The 20,237-nt window shown below is 38.4% G+C and overlaps 1 protein-coding gene across 4 annotated transcripts in view; it reads left to right on the forward strand.

Annotated features, from left to right (window-relative positions):
* Positions 1 to 19,947, forward strand: part of SACS (sacsin molecular chaperone) — a 63,741-nt gene extending 43,794 nt beyond the window's left edge. For all 4 annotated transcript variants that reach the window (XM_060273828.2, XM_035114736.3, XM_088668279.1 and 1 more), the window contains 2 exons: positions 471 to 562; positions 6,347 to 19,947. In XM_060273828.2, the coding sequence (XP_060129811.1) occupies positions 471 to 562; positions 6,347 to 17,922 (11,668 nt within the window). In that variant the 3' untranslated portion in view covers positions 17,923 to 19,947. The remainder of the gene's footprint in view (positions 1 to 470; positions 563 to 6,346) is intronic.
* The last annotated feature ends 290 nt before the right edge of the window (positions 19,948 to 20,237 follow it).

Below are 20,237 nucleotides of genomic sequence, written 5' to 3' on the forward strand. Positions count from 1 at the left end.
TATGACCATATTCCCATGCATGCTTGGTAAGCATATTGTAATGTACTTGCCCACCCACTAGACAATACTAGAAAAAGCATGAATGCATTCCACTTGTCTATGGCTGGTAGCCAGGGATTGACTGTGGCATATGAGGGAAGGTTTTAATTGTCTCCCCCCACCGCATCCCCATGCTGCAGTCTCAATAGCAATTGCTTCCCCTCTCCAAGAGTTGCTATTCCTCCTAGGAGAGGTGTGACACAATGGTGTTTTTTGTGAGGTGTGTGGCCACAGTGGGGCTGTCTTGCCGCACAATCTTGGCTGAGGTATACCCTAATCATTTGCTTGGAAGGAGCAGGAACATGGAGAGGATAAGAACTTATTCACTAAAAATTTAATGAATAATATTACTACATTTACAGTATTTGTGCCTTTGAAAAATGACACAAATTGCATGGATGATCAACACTCTCTTTTTAATGACATACTAGGTCCCTCTTCCCAGGTCTTGAAGGAAGATTACTTGCTGATGATCTGAAGCCACAAGTTCTGGCTGCTTTGAAAGATGCTGCAAAAAGCAGAGGTAAAATATGTTTATACGGCTTATCATGACACAAGTACAGTCCACTAAAACACATACACTGTAAGCTAATCAGGACACAAAACACTTAAGAATGGACATAAGTAAAAGCAAAAGGAATGAAATACAGTGGAACCTCAGGTTATGGCAGGGATCCGTTCCGGAGGCCCCGCTGCAACCTGAAAGTGTCGCATCTGTGCAGGCACATGGCACGATTTAGCGCTTCTGCGCATGTGCGAACAGCACAAACCCAGAAGTAACCTGTTCCGATACTTCCGGGTTTGCACCGGTCACAAGCCAAGGGTGGCATAAGTCGGAGGCAATGTAACCCGAAGCTCCACTGTAATTCAAAAGAAATTTTGAATGATCCATAATCATTTTATGTATCCATGAGAGTCAGGTTTATTACTGAATTGTGTACTACAGTGAGTATGTGCTGTTGTTCATGTTGATCAACATAGACAAAAAAATCATGTGTGAATCATTCTTCAGATTTAAAACTTTTGCTGGGAAGAACTGGCTCACTTTATGTCAACTCGTGGTACGGATCTTCCGTATGTAATATTGAGATTACAATATTGAAAAATAGCCACATCCTAGTGAGTGCTACCCTTATTTTTCTTGTGTTCTGTGTAGAAGTAAAGTTAGCAAACTCTGACAAGAACTATATTTATTTATGCCCAGCTTTGCACAAAAAACTTCCAAAAACAAAACAGATGCATTGATACAATAATAATGCAACATGCTGAATAAAAGTAGAACTGCAACAGAGATTTTGACAGTTGTTGCTATATACAAAAGGTCACTCTATTTTCTCCAAGTGAAGGACATTCCTTTAGTATAACAGGAAATTTTTCATTCTGGTTATTTGAAAGAAAATGGTTAATGTGCGTATGGAAGAATCCCTTTTATCCAACCAAAGCAGCCATTTCCTTATACTGTATAAAAAAATGGACAAACCACTTCAGTTACAGTTTGCTCTGGCACACATCATAGTTGTCATGTGTCATTATTATTATTATTATCATCATCTTCATTTCCTCCTTAAAATGCATTTCATTATATTTTAGCCCAACAGCTTCTCTGGGGATTTTCAGGTAGGACTGTTGTCTGAGTAATTGCTGAACAAAAGTCTAGCATTTGTGTGCGTTTGATTACTGGTTGTTCTGCTTGACTCATGTTCCAGAATGGTAAAGGTTACAGCCCTGGTTCACTTGTGTTTTTTCAGATTTTAATTACTTATACTAATACTGCTTAAAGACATATTTGAAAAATAATTTCTGTAAGGTTATAAGAAGAATATTTCTCAGGAAGCTGAAGAAACTTGTGAATGCTATACAATATGTGGTTCATACTTCGTTTTATACACAACAGTTTTCATTATGAGCAAACTGCACATAGATTTATAAAAGCTTTGTAAAGATTGTGTGTATAAGTTGAGCTGATGCAATAGGACATGTATCTTAATTAAAAATTATATTGCAATTTATTCATAAATGAGAAAGACACCAATAAACAGGATATCCAAATAAAAAGCAAAACATTTCCTATCTCGCTTCCTGTGCACTTCAAGTTCTTTAGAGAATTATTTCATAAAGTTTACATGCCACACTGCTGATTTACAAAAAGAATAAAACTTAAAATTGTTTTAAAATTCAATTTGAAACGTGTATTTAAAATGTTCAAAAGATAATTAAAAATTACAGTAAGCTAAAGAGATTGAAATACATGAAAGTGCTCTAGTTGTCTGGATAGGCTTGTCTGAACAAAAATGTTTTAAGCGGGTGCTGAAAAGAGTACGACAAAGATTTCTGCCTGATCCCAGTACACAGGGAGTTCCAAAATGTAGGTGCTGCCACACTAAAATATTGATTTATTTTTAAAACAATTTTTATTGTTTTCAGAATGAACAAACATCTTCCTGCCTTCAAGAGTGCTACATCTTGCCAAACAAATACAAATACAATACAAATAATAATAAATAAAAACATATTCCCATAAGTCCCTGTGAGAAGTAGGTGGTCTGTATCCATGTTTTCTTTGAAGTTCATACTAAATAAAATTGAACCAAGTTGCAAAAAAATCTGACTTTTTGTTGGTTCTTTGCTCACGTTACTTGTCTATCAGGTTTTTTTCATGAGAATTAGCTTCCAGAACAAATATACCAATATTCCATTAAGTTAGGTTCTACAGTTCTATGATTTAAAGATCTCCAAAATTTAGCAATGGTAAAAATATCAATTTCTTACGCTTGCAGAATGAATATAATGTGGCACATGTGACAGTGCAAGTTTATGCTAGTTTAACACTTCAAGAGGAATCATGGTAATAATAATAATAACAATAACAATAATAGAATTTATATGCCGCCGATAACCAGAGGTCTCAGGGCGGTTCACAGAACAAAATCAAAATATAAAAGCACAAAAGCGCAAAATATATGATCAAAATCAAAACAACCCAATACCCCCCCCAACCCCCACATTTTAAAAGGGCATAGGATGTGCCAATTTATCATGGCTGAATCATGTTATAATCCTAACAAGTTGTAGCAGGAGATTCCATTCAAACCCCTCAGGTTGTCTCAGTAGTGTAAGAAATAAAATTATAAAATCTAGGGTTACATTTATTATAAACTCTTAGCGCAGGGGAGAGCAGAAGAGTGACTGCTTTCCCCCTTAAACGGAGGCGCCCTTTGCGTGCCCACGTCCAGCACCCCCGATTCTCTGAGACTCCCAGCAGAGCACACTCTGCTCATCACAGCCCTTCGAGGTTCCCGCCAAACCTCAGTTCAAAATGATCCAATTGCAATGGGCGGAGGTAGAACCAAGAGAGAGCAGACCAAGAGGGAGTAGTCTTCGCTCCGGTCCGCTCTTCGTGTATGTAAGGGGGCAGAGCCTATTTGGGAGCTCTCAGTCGGCTCCAGAGCTATCCCATTGCGTGCCCAGGTAGAACCCCCCCCCCCGATCCCAGGAGCCAACCGGGGGGGGGGGAATGAATGACTCGTAACAACATGTTATGGGATTAAAATTGGCCACAACTTGATTTAAACTTTCAGATGTAGGAAGACTTTGGCTTAGGCATTGGGCGTTTATCCCTCCCAGTCCCCAGCTGGGGATCTGAGGCACATCAGGGTTATCATATCTGTCATTTAGGGAATGGTGGGGCATTTTGCTACGGGGAAGGCAAAACCTGCCAATGCAGGGGAAATTCCTTCCCGGTCCTTTAACAGCAACCATCGTAAGACCGTAGCAGCGCCCGCATACCTGCAAAGAAGTGAACCTGCAATAAAGAGCATAAACACAAAGGGAGGTTTGGGCGGGTGTACCCACATATCTCTGAGTGATTTGCAGTGGATTGAGAAGGATTCTGACTTGCAGTTGTTTAAAATAACAATAAGGCTACCCCCTCTTTCTAAATTAGGCTGTTGAGATAAAGAAAGCGGGGGAGGGAGGGATACTTTGTGTGTGACAGGATTGTGAGCTCAGTTCTGGTAATGTGTACAAATTCCTGAGTTTAGTTGGTTCCTAAATTCTGAGTATGCTGCTCCACCTCCACGACTAATTTGCACCTTCCTCTGGTTGGTGGATCTTTCTTGGGGTTCTAGTAAAGCAGATCTCATAAGCCTGAAGTCTGTTTGCCCCTGCCATAATTTATCTTATGGCAACCTCCAATATTTTTACAACATTTAAACTTGCCCATAAGTAGAGTTGTAGATAGTAAATATGTAGATATTTTACAATTTCCATTTTGTTCTCCTTGCATTTCCCCCCCCCCCCATGCATCTATGGTTAGGAGAAAATGAAGTGGTGGAACAGTACTTTGAAAAGGTGGTTCACTTCTACAGTTAAAATGTAGAAGAAACAAATCTTCTGTAGAAAAGTCATTTCCTCTCTTCAAATCTTCCTTTTAGATTGCATAAGGAATGCAAAATAGCATGCAGGTGTGTAGTGATAAAATGATCAAATGATTTTCTGGAAAGATGAGTTGTTTGCAAATCTGTCTTTGCATGATTGGAATGGCAGTTGCATGGTGGATATTGAAAATGAAAACAATCAAACGTTTCTGAATTTTTTTGTAAAAACAGGAGAAGAAATTCCACTGATCCATTAGGTAGAAAATAGTATTATTCTGGTGTACATTGAGTGACTTTTTCAAATTGCAACCTGTAATACAGTATTAATTTCAGTCTTGATTTAAGAGGTAGAAATGTTGGATTTGTTTAGTATTGTCTGCATTTTGTGTGTGTTTCTTGTGCTGATCTGGACCAACTGTTGGTCTATACTTTAGGTGCTTGTTAACAGAGTACAATACTATACATGATAATAGTTCTGTGATTGAACTACCTTTTTAGGTTTTTCAAATAGCAGGGGATCTAATATGGATTGGGACCACTGTGTTGGGAAGCGTTTTTAAAAATCATTTTCCCTTGTAGCATTTTCCCAATGAAAAGTGCCCCACCCCAGCTGTTTTTTGCCCCATTAAGGGCAACCTTTTGTGTACAGGCTGTGTGCAAGTAAGGTTTTCCTAAAAGAGCAAATAGCAGTGGTGTCTTTTTTCTTTTTAATTTTCACCAGGAAATCAGCATGGATTGGAATAAATTTGAAACAGTGCTAAAATCAAATAAATCAGGGTGTTTCTCAAAGATCTATTGAATGATTGTTAAAAAAATAAGAGCACAGTTAACAATTGTATGCTGAAATAAAATAAATATATAAATAGTGACATCCAAGAGAGCTATGGCAATTTCTGTTTCAAAAGGGCTCCAATTTCTCAGTTGCTGTGATTTATAAAGAAAACTATTTTAAAATGGCAACTCAATGGTACTGGACTTTATCGAAAAGTAAAATGACCAGTAAATCAAGGGAGGGAAAATGCTGGATTTGTCTGGAATTAATTTGATTTCTACCATATGTGCTGGCAGTGTAAAAAAGCAAAGTCATATTGGTAAATGGTGATGGGAATGCTTAGAGAAGCATTTCAGAGACAAATAGAAGCAGATCCACTGCTATACACAAGAACACAGAGTGTTGTGGAATATTAAATACATGTTTTACTTATAGTGATCATTGAAAGGACAGTATACTTACACCAGATCCCAACTGTAGAGGTGGGGTTTCTGCTGGCTGAGCCAACCTGAGCCTGGTAGATGGGAAACAAGCCTTTAAAATATGGTTCAAGTAACACCACCCTTTTTGCTGGCTTAACCCACTGGGTTAAATGGCTGCTCTGTACAGATTTAGGAGTGCAGCAGCCGTAATCCTTACTTCAGAAGTCCATGCTTGCACATTCCTGCTAAGCCATGGCTTGGCTTAATGTTGGGCATGAACAGTGCCAGTGTGCAGGACTAATGTAGAACATGCTGCGTGCTAAGAAAGGAAACAATGACGACGTGGTAGACTACTTGTCCTATTGTCTGCCATCCGAAGATAATGTAATTAGTTGGTAGGGTGTCAGGGTATGTACAAGCATGTATAAATAAATGCCAGCAGCTGCCTCTTTCTCTGGCTGTAGTAAAGGTGTGCCACAAAAGGGCAAGTAACCTTTTTGATCAGAAGAGGGCGTGGCTTGTTGTTTAAATACTTTGCACACTATCCCATGGCCCTTTGTGGAGCATAGTAAGCTTTCCACAAGGCCAAGTGTGCCGGTTTCCTAGCAAGCAGAAGATCTATTAGAGAACAACTGTAAAATAACTGGTGCCCTTTTCTTTTCTACTGGCAATTCATGGTTTTAACAAAAATCTTACTAAATGTTCCTCAGTTTAATATCTTTTATTTTTTATTTCAGGAAGAGCATGCACTCAGCTGCAGCTTCTTAACCCTGAACGATTTGCACGGCTCATCAAGGAAGTTACAAATTCTTTATGGCCTGGTAAAGACATCGTGGTACAATGGTTTCCACTTTCTGAAGATAAAAAGCACCCATCTGTTTTGTGGCTTAAAATGGTATGGAAGAACCTGTATATTCATTTCTCTGAAGATTTGTCAATGTTTGATGACATGCCACTTATCCCAAAAACATTGCTAGATGGGGATGCAGAAGTCATCGAACTTATTAGATTAAGGACTCCATCACCAATTATTCTAGAAGATGGATCTGAAACTCAACTTCCAGAATTTTTACCCGATATCATTGAACAACTTGGTGGGATTGTGCTTAAGAGACTAGACTCATCTATACAACATCCACTTTTAAAAAAATATATACATGCCCCATTGCCGAGTGTAGTTTTGCAAATAGTGGAAAAACTTTCCATACAGAAATTGACCAATAAGGTTGCATCATTCCCTGTATCATACAAAAATGCCCTTAGAAACTTCCTTGCTAGTTTAACTGATACTACTGAAAAGGAGAAATTAATAATTAATGAGCTAATCATATTTAGGAGAATTAAACAATCTCTTGATGAAGAAATTACTTTTACTGCATTGAAAGGCTGTAAGGTACTGCATCACACTGCCAAACTCCCACCTGATATAAAACTCTCTGTTTCACTAGTTGACAGCAGTGACGAAGCTACCATTCGTTTAGCAAACATACTAAAAGCAGACCAGCTAAAGAGCACAGATTGCATGAAATTTATTTTAAAAGATATTCAGAGTGACTTTTATTGTAAGGATGAATCAACAAAAGTTATGCTATGGATTCTGGAAAATCTAACTTCCCTAAAAAATGAAAATGCAGAAGTGTTGGATTGGCTGACACCACTAAAATTTATTCAAATTTCTGAAGGAAAAATGGTGTCAGCTAGTGAACTTTTTGATCCCGAAGTAGAAGTACTACAAAATATGTTCTATGGGGAGGAGGAACACTGCTTTCCCCCTAATGTTTTTAAAACATCTGCTGATACTCTTCATTCTTTGAGATTAATAGGCCTAAAAAGTGAAAGCAACTTGGAAGAGAAAGACATTTTGAGCGTAGCTCAAAAAATTGAATGCTTGAAGGACTGTGCTAGTACAAATCAAGATGCACTTAGAAGGAAAGCCAGAACTTTGTTAACGATTTTGAACAAAAATTATTCATTACTTCACACACCTGAAACAAAAGCAATGCTGAAAAAAATCAAATGGATTCCAGCATGCAAGGAAAGACCTCCAAATTACCCGAGTTCTTTAATTTGGAAGGGTGATCATTGCAGTTTGTGCTCGCCACCTGAAATGTGTGACTTATCTCAGGCCACCTTAGTAGGTTCCTCTGTTCCTCTTGTGGAAAGTGTCCGACCAAATGTTGAAAAAGCACTGGGGATCTCAATCAAACCTAACATAAAATCAGTGTTAAAACATTTCAAAGTAGTCGTAGACTGGCACAGTTCCAAAAAATTTAGTGATGAAGATTATTATCAATTTCAGCACATTTTGCTTGAGATTTATGGCTTCATGAATGATCACTTAGATGAAGGAAAAGAATCCTTTAAAGCCTTGAAATTTCCCTGGGTCTGGACTGGTAAAACCTTTTGTTCGTTTTCTCAAGCAGTGATAAAATCAGCACATGATCTTGATCTCCAGCCGTATCTACATAATGTGCCAAAAACAATGGCTAAATTCCACCAATTGTTTAAATGCTGTGGGTCAATTGAGCAGCTGACACCAGACCATGTTTCCATGGTCATTCAGAAAATATACCTCAAAAGTGAACAATCTCTTACAGAAGAAGAGAGCAAGCAAAATCTTTCTATTATGTTGAATATTATAAGGTGGCTGTACAGCTGTCAAATTCCAGCTAGTTTAAATACACCTGTTCCTGTATATTGTAGCAAAAAACCTTACAGGCTTACAATGAAACCAATCCATGAATGCTGCTACTGTGATATCAAGGTTGAAGACTTAAATGATTTGCTAGATGATGCTGTTGAGCCAATAATTTTGGTTCATGAAGACATACCCATGAAAACTGCAGAATGGTTGAATGTGCCATGTCTCAGTACTAGGTTGATAAATCCAGAAAATATGGGATTTGAGCAGTCGGGTCAAAGAGAACCTCTCACTGTAAGAATTAAAAACATTTTGGAAGAATACCCTTCTGTATCCGATATCTTCAAAGAGCTGCTTCAAAATGCAGATGATGCTAATGCAACTGAGTGCAATTTTTTGATTGACATGAGGAGAAATAATGACATAAGAGAAAATCTTTTGGATCCAGGAATGGCAGCTTGCCATGGACCAGCTCTCTGGTCTTTCAACAATTCTGAATTTTCTGACTCTGACTTTCTAAATATAACTCGATTGGGTGAGTCTCTTAAACGAGCAGAAGTTGACAAAGTTGGAAAATTTGGCTTGGGGTTTAATTCTGTTTATCATATCACGGATATTCCGATCATCATGAGCAGAGAGTTTATGATTATGTTTGATCCCAACATCAATCATCTCAGTAAACATATAAGGGACAAGTCTAATCCTGGGATCAAGATTAATTGGAGTAAGCAACAGAAAAGACTTAGAAAGTTTCCTAATCAGTTTAAGCCGTTTATTGGTGTGTTTGGTTGTCAGCTCCCATTGACTGTGGAAGCCCCTTACAGTTACAAAGGGACACTTTTCAGGCTTTCTTTTAGAACACAACAGGAGGCTAAAGTGAGTGAAGTCAGCAGCACTAGCTACAATACTGCAGACATCTATTCTCTTGTGGATGAGTTTAGCATTTGTGGGCATAGACTGATAATTTTTACTCAGTGTGTAAACTCCATGGTTTTGAAGTATTTGAAGTCTGAGGAAACCAACCCTGGTGTAGCTCAAGAGACTGTGACTATTAAAAAAAATCTGTGTTTGTCCAAAGCAATAACTACCCCTGTTACAAGTGTTCTCAAGGAAGCTGCTAAACTCATGAAAACTTGCAACAGTAGCACAAAAAAGCTTCCTACTGAATCACCCAAGTCATCGTGCATATTACAAATAACAGTGGAAGAATTTCACCATGTGTTCAGGCGGATTGCTGACTTGCATTCTCCAGTTTTTAGAGGCCCAGAAGATGACACAGTTTCTTTCTTTGAAATGGCTAAATCTGGACAGACAAAAAGGCCTGCTGATGAACTGCCACAAAAAACAGTAGACTCTACAACATGGCTTATATGTTCTTGCATGGATACTGGCGAGGCCTTAAAATTCTCATTACAGGAAAGTGGAAGAAGGCTAGGACTTGTCCCATGTGGATCAGTTGGGGTTATGCTATCTGAAGCAAAGGATCACAAATGGACTGTGAAACCCAATTGTAGCAACTTAGGAGAAGTATTCTGCTATTTACCTCTTCGAATCAAAACAGGTCTGCCTGTTCACATTAATGGCTCTTTTGCTGTTACATCAAACAGAAAAGAGATATGGAAAACTGACACGAAAGGAAGGTGGAACACAGTATTTATGCGGCATGTTATAGTAAAAGCTTACTTAGAAGCTCTTGTGGTTCTACGCAACATGGCAGTTTGTGGGGAGCTAAATGACTACAATTACTATGCAGTATGGCCTGATCCTGACTTAGTGCATGATGATTTTTCAGTCATATGTCAGGGGTTTTATGAAGAAATAGCTCACACAAAAGGCAAAGAAGGGATCAGAGTGTTCTCTGATGGTTCATCTTGGGTGTCTATGAAGAATGTGAGATTCTTAGATGATTCACTCTTGAAACGTCCAGACATAGGACCTGCAGCTTTTAATATTTTTCTAAAGTACCTTAAAAAAACTGGCTCAAAAAATCTCTGTGCTGTAGACCTTCCATCTTGGGTCAAAGCAGGCTTTGAAGAAGCAGGGTGTAAACAGGTGTTACTAGATAATACTTTTTCGGAGAGGCAATTCTTTTCTGAAGTCTTTTTCCCAAATATCCAAGAGATTGAGGCAGACCTTCGTGATCCTTTAATGCACTATGTTCTGAGTGAAAAGGTTAGTGAGTTCTCAGAAATTCTCTGTGTTACACCATGTGTTCCCTGTTCTTTGACTGAGCACCCTCTGGTGGAACCTTCAAGACTGATCCATCCTGAAGGTCGAGTTGCAAAGTTGTACAATAAAGAAGATGGAAGGTTTCCCTATGGCACCAGTCAAGATTACCTTAATCCAGTGATTTTGGTCAAATTAGTTCAACTAGGTATGGCCAAAGATGATATTTGTTGGGAAGACTTGGTTGAACGTGCCGAATCTGTAGCAGAAATCAACAAGACTGATCATGCTTCAGCTTGTCTCAGAAGCAGTATTCTGTTAAGTCTCATAGATGAAAAAATTAAATGCAGAGATCCTAGAGCTAAAGAATTTGCTGCAAAGTTCCAAACAATACCGTTTCTTCCATTTCTCACAAAACCAGCAGGCTTCTCTTTGCACTGGAAGGGTACTGATTTTGGCCCTGAGACAATGTTTTCAGCGATGGACCTTTTCACTGCTGATTATCAAGATATAGTTTGTCTGTTAAAACCAATCCTTAATGAAAATTCCCATTCCTTTAAAGGTTGTGGGAACATTTCTCTGGCAGTCAAAGATTTTTTAGGCTTGCTTAAGAAACCAACTGTTACTATGGTTATAAACCAGCTGAAAGAAGTTGCAAAGTCCTTTGATGGAATTACCTTGTACCAAGAAAACATCACCAATGCTTGCTATAAATATCTCCACGATGCCCTGCTACAAAATGGAGCAACAAAAGCAGTCATAATTGAAGAGCTGAAAAACTGCAGTTTCATTCTTGTTGAAAATGGCTATGTTGACCCCACAAAGGTATCTTTTCATCTTAACTTTGAGGCAGCACCATATCTCCATCAACTGGCTAATAAATACAGAAACAGCTTTCGCGAGCTATTTGAAAGTGTAGGTGTGCGTCATGCTTTTACAGTAGAAGATTTTGCTCTGGTTCTTGAGTTAATCAATGAGGAAAGAGGAACTAAACCACTGACTGAAGAAAATTTTCAGCTTTCTAGGAGAATCATCAGTGAAGGAATATGGGGCCTCATTAGAGAAAAGAAGCAAGAATTTTGTGAAAAAAAGTATGGTGAGATATTGCTACCGGATACTCACCTTGCCCTTCTACATGCTAATTCTTTGTGTTACAATGACTGCCCTTGGATCAAAGTGAAAGATACAACTGTAAAGTACTGTCATGCCGACATCCCTAGAGAAGTAGCAGTAAAGCTTGGAGCAGTACCCAAGCGACATAAAGCCTTAGAAAGGTATGCATCAAACATTTGTTTTACTACCCTTGGGACTGAATTTGGGCAGAAAGAAAAATTGACAAGCAGAATTAAAAGTATTCTTAATGCATATCCATCAGAAAAAGAAATGCTGAAAGAGCTCCTTCAAAATGCAGATGATGCAAAAGCTACAGAAGTTTGCTTTGTGTTTGATCCCAGACAACATCCAGTTGATAGAATATTTGATGAAAAATGGTCTCCACTTCAAGGGCCTGCACTGTGCGTCTTCAACAACCAGCCTTTTACTGAAGATGACATCAGAGGAATTCAGAATCTTGGAAAAGGCACTAAAGAAGGCAATCCATGTAAAACTGGCCAGTATGGTATAGGCTTCAATTCAGTGTATCACATAACTGACTGTCCTTCTTTCATTTCTGGTAATGATAGTCTTTGTATCTTTGATCCTCATGCCAGATATGCACCAGGTGCAACATCAATTAGTCCAGGACGCATGTTTAGGGACCTGGATGCTGATTTCAGAACACAGTTCTCAGATGTCTTGGATCTCTATTTAGGAGATCACTTTAAACTAGAAAACTGCACAATGTTTAGATTTCCACTTCGAAATACAGAAATGGCAAAAACTTCCGAAATCTCCCCAGTGCCATGCTCAGACAGAATGGTGCAAAATCTTCTAGATAAGCTGCGTACAGATGGAGCAGAACTATTGATGTTTTTGAACCACATGGAAAAAATTTCAATTTGTGAAATAGAGAAAACAACAGGAGCACTTAACGTGTTATATTCTGTAACAGGCAAAGTAACTGATGGCGATAGACTGAAACGAAAGCAATTCCATGCTTCTGTAATTGACAGTGTCACTAAGAAGAAAGAGCTTAGCAAGATACCTGTGCAACAAATCACTTACACTATGGATACTGAAGACTCTGAAGGTAACCTTACTGCCTGGTTAATTTGCAACAGGTCAGGTTTTTCCAACATTGAAAAGGTATCCAAGAGTGTTGTATCAGCTCATAAGAATGAGGACATTACTCTCTTCCCCCGAGGGGGAGTTGCTGCATGTATTACTCACAACTACAAAAAACCTCATAGGGCATTTTGTTTCTTACCCCTGTCCTTAGAAACTGGGTTACCATTTCATGTGAATGGACACTTTGCCCTGGATTCTGCCAGGCGAAATCTGTGGCGTGATGATAATGGAGTTGGAGTACGAAGTGACTGGAATAATAGTTTAATGACAGCATTGATTGCACCTGCCTATGTAGAACTTTTGATTCAGCTGAAAAAGCGTTACTTTCAAGGTACCGATCCAACAGTGTCTGTGCTACACAACACATCTATGCATACAGTGAAAGACACGTTGAAAAAGTTTCTGTCCTTCTTCCCTGTTAACAGACTTGACCTGCAGCCTGATTGGTATTGCTTAGTGAAAGCAGTTTACAGCTGCATTCATGAGGAATCAAAACGTCTCCTACCTGTTGTGCGAGCTCCAAATGTTGATGGCTCTGATTTGCATTCTGCAATTATCATTACATGGGTTAATATGTCTACCTCAAACAAAGCTAGGCCATTCTTTGACAATTTGTTACAAGATGAGTTGCAACACCTCAAAAATGTAGAGTACAACATTACAACACGCAAAACAGTAGCAGAAAATGTGTATAGACTCAAACATCTCCTATTAGAAATTGGCTTCAACTTGATCTATAGCTGTGATGAAACTGCAAATCTTTATCACTGTCTTGTGGATGCAGACATTCCAGTGAGCTATGTGACTTCAGCTGATGTGCGATCATTTTTGATGACATTTTCCTCTCCGGATTCTAATTGCCACATTGGAAAGCTGCCTTGTCGACTTCAGCAGACAAATTTAAAACTTTTCCACAGTTTAAAACTTCTTGTTGACTACTGTTTTAAAGACACAGAAGAAAATGAAATCCTCATTGAAGGATTACCTCTGCTCATTACACTTGATAGTGTACTGCAAATTTTTGATTCAAAGCGTCCAAAATTCTTAACTACCTATCATGAACTGATTCCGTCTCGTAAAGATCTGTTTATGAACACACTCTACTTGCGGTACAGCAATATTTTACTGAAATGCAATGTAGCAAAAGTCTTTGATATTACCAGCTTTGCTGATTTGTTGCCTTCTGTGTTGCCAAGAGAATACAAAACCAGAGGTTGTGTGAGATGGAAGGAGAATTTTGCAAGTGAATCATGGCTGAAGAACACGTGGCATTTTATTGGTGAATCTGTAAATATGAAAGATGACCAGGAAGATACAAAACCAACATTTGATGTTGTTGTTGATACTTTGAAGGACTGGGCATTGCTTCCAGGCACAAAATTTACCGTATCCTCTAATCAGCTTGTTGTACCAGATTGCGATGTCCTGCTTCCGCTTAGTCTTATGCATATAGCTCTGTTCCCAAATTCTCAGACTGATAAAGTTTTTCACGCTTTGATGAAAACTGGTTGCATCCAACTTGCTTTGAACAAAATTTGCTCCAAGGACAATGCTCTAGTGCCCCTTTTGTCAGGACACACAGCAAATATAGACAACCCTTCAAGCATTTTAAAAGCCATACATTACATGGTTCAGACATCAACATTTAAGACCGAAAAATTAGCCGAGAATGATTTTGAGGCCCTCCTGATGTACTTCAACTGCAACCTAAGTCATTTGACATCTGAGGATGACATTAAAATTTTGAGGTCCCTTCCGTGCTACAAATCTATCAGTGGACGATACATCAGCATTTCAAAATGTGGAGCGTGTTATGTACTCACAAGAACTATCCCCTCTGTTGAAGTGGATAGATGGACGCAGTCAACTTCAGCTGCCTTTCTGGAAGAGAAAATCCATTTAAAAGACCTGTACACTGTACTTGGGTGTGTTCCAGTAGATGACCTTGAAGTTTATTTGAAGCATCTTTTACCAAAGATTGAAAGTCTGTCTTACGATGCAAAACTAGAACATCTGATTTACTTAAAGAACAGGCTCTCTAGCATTGAAGAATCATTAGAAATAAAGGAACAGCTGTTTGAGAAGCTAGAGAGTTTCTTGATCATTCACGATGCAAGCAATAGATTGAAACCTGCAAAGCATTTTTATGATAGGACTGTAAGAGTTTTTGAAGTTATGCTTCCCGAAAAGCTGTTTATACCCCAAGACTTCTTTAAGAAACTGGAGCAGCTCACAAAACCAAAAAACCGTGCTGCATTCCTTGCGTCATGGGTAGCATTTCTCCGAAATATGGGACTAAAATACGTAATTTCCCAGCAGCAGTTACTGCAGTTTGCTAAAGAGATCAGTATGAGAGCTAACACTGAAAACTGGACTAAGGATACACTGCAGAATACAGTAGATGTCCTCCTTCACCACATATTTCAAGAAAGAACTGATTTGCTATCTGGAAACTTCCTTAAAGAATTGTCTTTAATAGCATTCTTGTGTCCGGAACGTGCTCCGGCAGAAATTGTAAGATTCCATCCACAGTATCAAGAGGTTAATGGAACACTCCCTCTTATAAAGTTCAGTGGAGCACAAGTAAACCCAAAATTCAAACAGAGTGATGTTTTGCAGCTCCTTTGGACTTCATGTCCTATCCTTCCAGAAAAAGCTACGCCTTTAAGTATCAAAGAACAAGAAGGAAGCAGTCTTGGTCCACAAGAACAACTTGAGCAGGTTTTGACTATGCTTAATGTGAACTTGGATCCACCTTTAGACAAAGTTATAAATAACTGCAGAAATATATGTAATATAACAACTTTGGATGAAGATATGGTAAAAACAAGGGTTAAAGTCCTAAGGAGCATCTATGAATTTCTTAGTACAGACAAAAGAGAATTCCGGTTTCAGCTTCGGGGGGTTGCTTTTGTAATGGTTGAAGAAGGTTGGAAGCTCTTGAAGCCTGAGGAAGTTGTAATAAATCTTGAGTATGAATCTGACTTCAAACCTTACTTGTACAAACTTCCCTTAGAACTTGGCACATTCCACCAACTATTTAAACACCTAGGCACTGAAGATGTTATTTCAACAAAGCAGTATGTTGAGGTTCTGAGTCGCATATTCAAGAACTCTGAAGGAAAACAGCTTGATCCTAACGAAATGCGTACTGTTAAACGAGTTGTTTCTGGCCTGTTTAAAAGCCTTCAAAATGATTCTGTTAAGGTTAGAAATGACCTTGAAAATGTGCGAGATCTGGCTCTTTATCTTCCAAGCCAAGATGGTAGATTAGTAAAATCAAGCATCTTAGTTTTTGATGATGCACCACATTACAAAAGTAGAATACAAGGAAACATTGGTGTTCAAATGCTTGTTGATCTTAGCCAGTGTTACTTAGGAAAAGACCATGGTTTTCACACCAAACTGATAATGCTGTTTCCTCAGAAGTTGCGACCCCGTCTCCTCAGCAGTATCCTTGAGGAGCAGTTGGATGAAGAGTCGCCAAAAATTTGTCAATTTGGAGCACTTTGTTCTCTCCAGGGCAGGCTCCAGTTACTGCTGTCTTCTGAACAGTTCATCACGGGACTAATTAGAATTATGAAACATGAAAATGACAATGCATTCTTAGCCAATGAAGAAAAAGCCATAAAACTTTGCAAAACCTTGAGAGAAGGCTTGAAAGTTTCTTGTTTTGAGAAGTTGCAAACAACACTGAGAGTTAAAGGTTTTGCTCCTATTCCTCACAGCAGAAGTGAAACATTCGCCTTTTTAAAGAGATATGGAAATGCAGTAATATTGCTCTATATACAGCACTCAGATAGCAAAGACATCAATTTCCTTCTAGCATTAGCAATGACCCTGAAATCTGCAACTGATAATCTGATTTCTGATACATCCTATTTAATTGCTATGTTGGGTTGCAATGATATTTATAGAATTAGTGAGAAGCTTGACAGTTTAGGTGTGAAGTATGACTCTTCAGAACCATCAAAGCTTGAACTACCTATGCCTGGCACTCCTATACCAACTGAAATCCACTATACTCTTCTTATGGATCCAATGAATGTTTTCTATCCTGGTGAATACGTTGGCTACCTTGTTGATGCTGAAGGTGGTGATATCTATGGGTCGTACCATCCAACCTATACATATGCTATCATTGTGCAAGAAGTAGAAAGGGAAGATGATGAAAATTCCAGTTTTCTAGGCAAGATTTATCAGATTGACATTGGATACAGCGAGTACAAGATAGTGAGCTCTCTTGATTTGTACAAATTCTCAAGGCCTGATGAAAGTTCTCAGAGCAGGGGCAGTGCACCATCTACTCCAACAAGTCCCACAGAATTTCTGCCGCATGGACCAAGAACAATTCCTCCTCATTTTCCAGGAAGAGAGAGTCACAAATCCTCCTCCTCCTCCTCTTCCTCATCTAAACATCATTCTCCCAAAAAGGTTAAAGCAAATTCTTTATCAGAAATTTTGAGGGAAGTTACATCTGTGATGGAACAAGCTTGGAAGCTTCCAGAATCTGAAAGGAAAAAGATCATAAGAAGGCTGTATCTTAAGTGGCATCCAGACAAAAATGCAGAGAACCTTGATATTGCCAATGAAGTTTTCAAGCATTTACAAAATGAGATCAACAGATTAGAAAAGCAGGCTTTTATTGACCAAAATGCAGATAGGGCGTCCAGAAGAACATTTTCATCATCAGCTTCTCGATTTCAATCAGACAAATTTTCATTTCAAAGATTTTATACTTCATGGAACCAGGAAGCAACGAGTCACAAATCTGAAAGACAACATTCTAAAGAAAAATGTCCATCTTCTACAGGTCCTTCATATTCCCAGCGGTTTTTTATGCCACCTACGTTCAAGTCAGTTGGAAATCCTGTTGAGGCCCGGAGGTGGTTACGGCAAGCTAGAGCAAACTTTTCTGCAGCAAGAAATGACCTTCATAAAAATGCCAACGAATGGGTTTGCTTTAAATGTTACTTGTCTACCAAGCTTGCTTTGATTGCTGCCGATTATGCCGTAAGGGGCAAGTCTGATAAAGATGTGAAACCCACTGCACTGGCACAAAAGATTGAGGAATATAGCCAACAACTTGAAGGTCTTACAAACGATGTCCACACACTGGAAGCATATGGAGTCGATAGCTTAAAAACTCGCTATCCAGACCTCCTCCCTTTTCCGCAGATTCCAAATGACAGGTTCACTTCTGAAGTTGCTATGAGAGTGATGGAGTGTACAGCATGTATTATAATAAAACTTGAAAATTTTATACAGCAAAAGGCATGAGGTTAAAGACATGGTGGTTTCATATAGACATGCCATGTTTCCAGCCAGTTTTCGCCAAGCTATTGGTTTTGGTGGCTTGCTACTGTTTGATGTGTCATGCAGCCAACCTACAGCTTTGTGTGAAAGGGGTGGGAGTCATCCTCTTACGCAGTGGGGGTGGGGGGAGGAAATCGCAGTCACAGATGCGATAAGACCTGAATTCACTTTTGATAGCAAAAGCTATATACTAATGTGATGGAATAAAATGTGACTTACTCACGCAGTTACTGTACTTTGGAAGCTATGCAGTTCCTAGCAGCTTATAAATAAAATGCATATATTTCTGTGGCAATGAGGGCCAAATTAGATGTTCCATGGCAAACCTGGATTTGGGAAACTGGACTATCACTGAACATACTTTGCTGCAAAAGCAGCCAGGGAAGGACATGATTTACAGTAGAAAAGTGTTTGATGGGAGAGTAGTTTTTAATCCTTCCTTGGCCCAACAACTTCTTTCTTGTGACCTCCCATTTTTCCTGTCACAAAGCAAATGAGCACCTGGGACCTGACTCTGGGGAACATGAGGGCATATTGCAAGGGGAAAGTGATAGGCAGAAGGATTAATTGGCTCCTTGCTCTCAGACATTTCTCCATTGTAAATTGTGCTTTCCTACTGCTGCTTTGCAACAGTTTGATGATATCCCTGGAGCTGGTAGTGAACATCTTGCTCAGCCCAAAGTACATGGGATTTAAATGTTACATAATCTTGTTTTAAACAACAACTTCTTATTAGCAAAACTGTAGAACATGTATTTAAAGATTTGCAGGGAGACTGAGCTGTAAAATATAGTTATGTACACAGTACAATAATAAAATTCACAGGGCTGAACTGCACTTTATGTAACCAAAGCCTAGGACTATGTCGGTAAAATCTGTTTGTATGTGCAGAGTTATATATGTATGTATCCCCAGATTGCATCCATTCAGTTTTATGGTATGAGGTGGTGTCATTTTTCAGTGTACTAATATAAGACTGAGTATGTTACTCTCTTTTACCGTACGAAATTGAGAAGTTTGGAGAAAAGTCACTTTGAAGCATTCTGTATTCATTTGTTTGCTATGGACATTCATTTCACTCACAGTAATATGATCTGCAGGATCTGATTTATAGATTTGCTGCAGTTTTACATCAAACATTACATCAGAGGTTGCTAAAGGACCTTTGGCACAGCATAGTATTTTATTCCTTAATGTTGATGACTTAAAACACAAGACTTATTTTCTTATAACCTACTTTATGTGTTTATGACATTGTTACATCTTTTGTTGAATGAGAATTGCATGTGCATTACCTAGTAAAATACTTGATTTTCTTTAGGGTATTTGAAACAGAAACTGCACACCAAAACACTCTCTTTTTTTAGAAGTAGTCTTACTTCAGCTTTTTGTTTTGTTTATATATTTTTCTCATGAGCCATCCCTGGAAATAGTATAATGTCATAAAATATTTTGGTATACAGTGGGATAATTTTTTATTACATATTAAATGGTGCTGCAATGTTACGCTTTTTGATTTTGTCTCACACTGTGGCACATGAGATGTCTGATTTTTAGTTCATAATTTTTCTTTTATAAATTGTAATACTTTTGATAATGCCATGTAAATTATTCAATATTTGTAAAGAAATCATGACAACATGTAAAATAAAGCTGCTGTGGATAGTATTTATGTTCCATTATTACCTAACTGTCACAATTATTTACTTGATTAGTACACTGAAACTATAATTTTATGTAAAGAATGTAAAATAAAATAGGGGTAAGATGAGGTTAGATAAATTACAACCAAAATTATTGCAATACAGAAGGACAAAATAGTTGACAAAAGCTCTTCAAGAAAATGTGTAAATAATAAAAGGGCTTTCAATGCAGAAAATATCTCAAGAAAATCTAGGCTTTGAACCTTCTGGTTGCAAAGCCATATGATTATTTCTGTTGTTAAGTGCCATAAAATGATTTTGATAATAAACTTGAAGATTCTTCAAATTGGTGTGTTGAAAATTTATGCATATTTATATGAGACTTCTTCCACCAGGACCTTTAGTGGGGTGGGGTGGGGTGGGGTGGGGGCTCACTTTGGTGAATCAACCATGCCCTCTTTCCCATCCCTGTTGCTGTTTTTATGATGATAAAATGTGTATTCATTGATTTACATCCCCAACTGCTTTTGGCGAACCATTGCAGATTTACTTTTCCATGCAATTTCATTCTAATGCCATCGTGATATCAAACTAATTATTATCATATATTCATATTTTTCTGCCCTCTTCTTTTTT

The sequence above is a fragment of the Zootoca vivipara genome, chromosome 4, assembly GCF_965207765.1.
Source record: "Zootoca vivipara chromosome 4, rZooViv2.hap1.1, whole genome shotgun sequence".
Classification (NCBI taxonomy): Eukaryota; Metazoa; Chordata; class Lepidosauria; order Squamata; family Lacertidae; genus Zootoca; species Zootoca vivipara.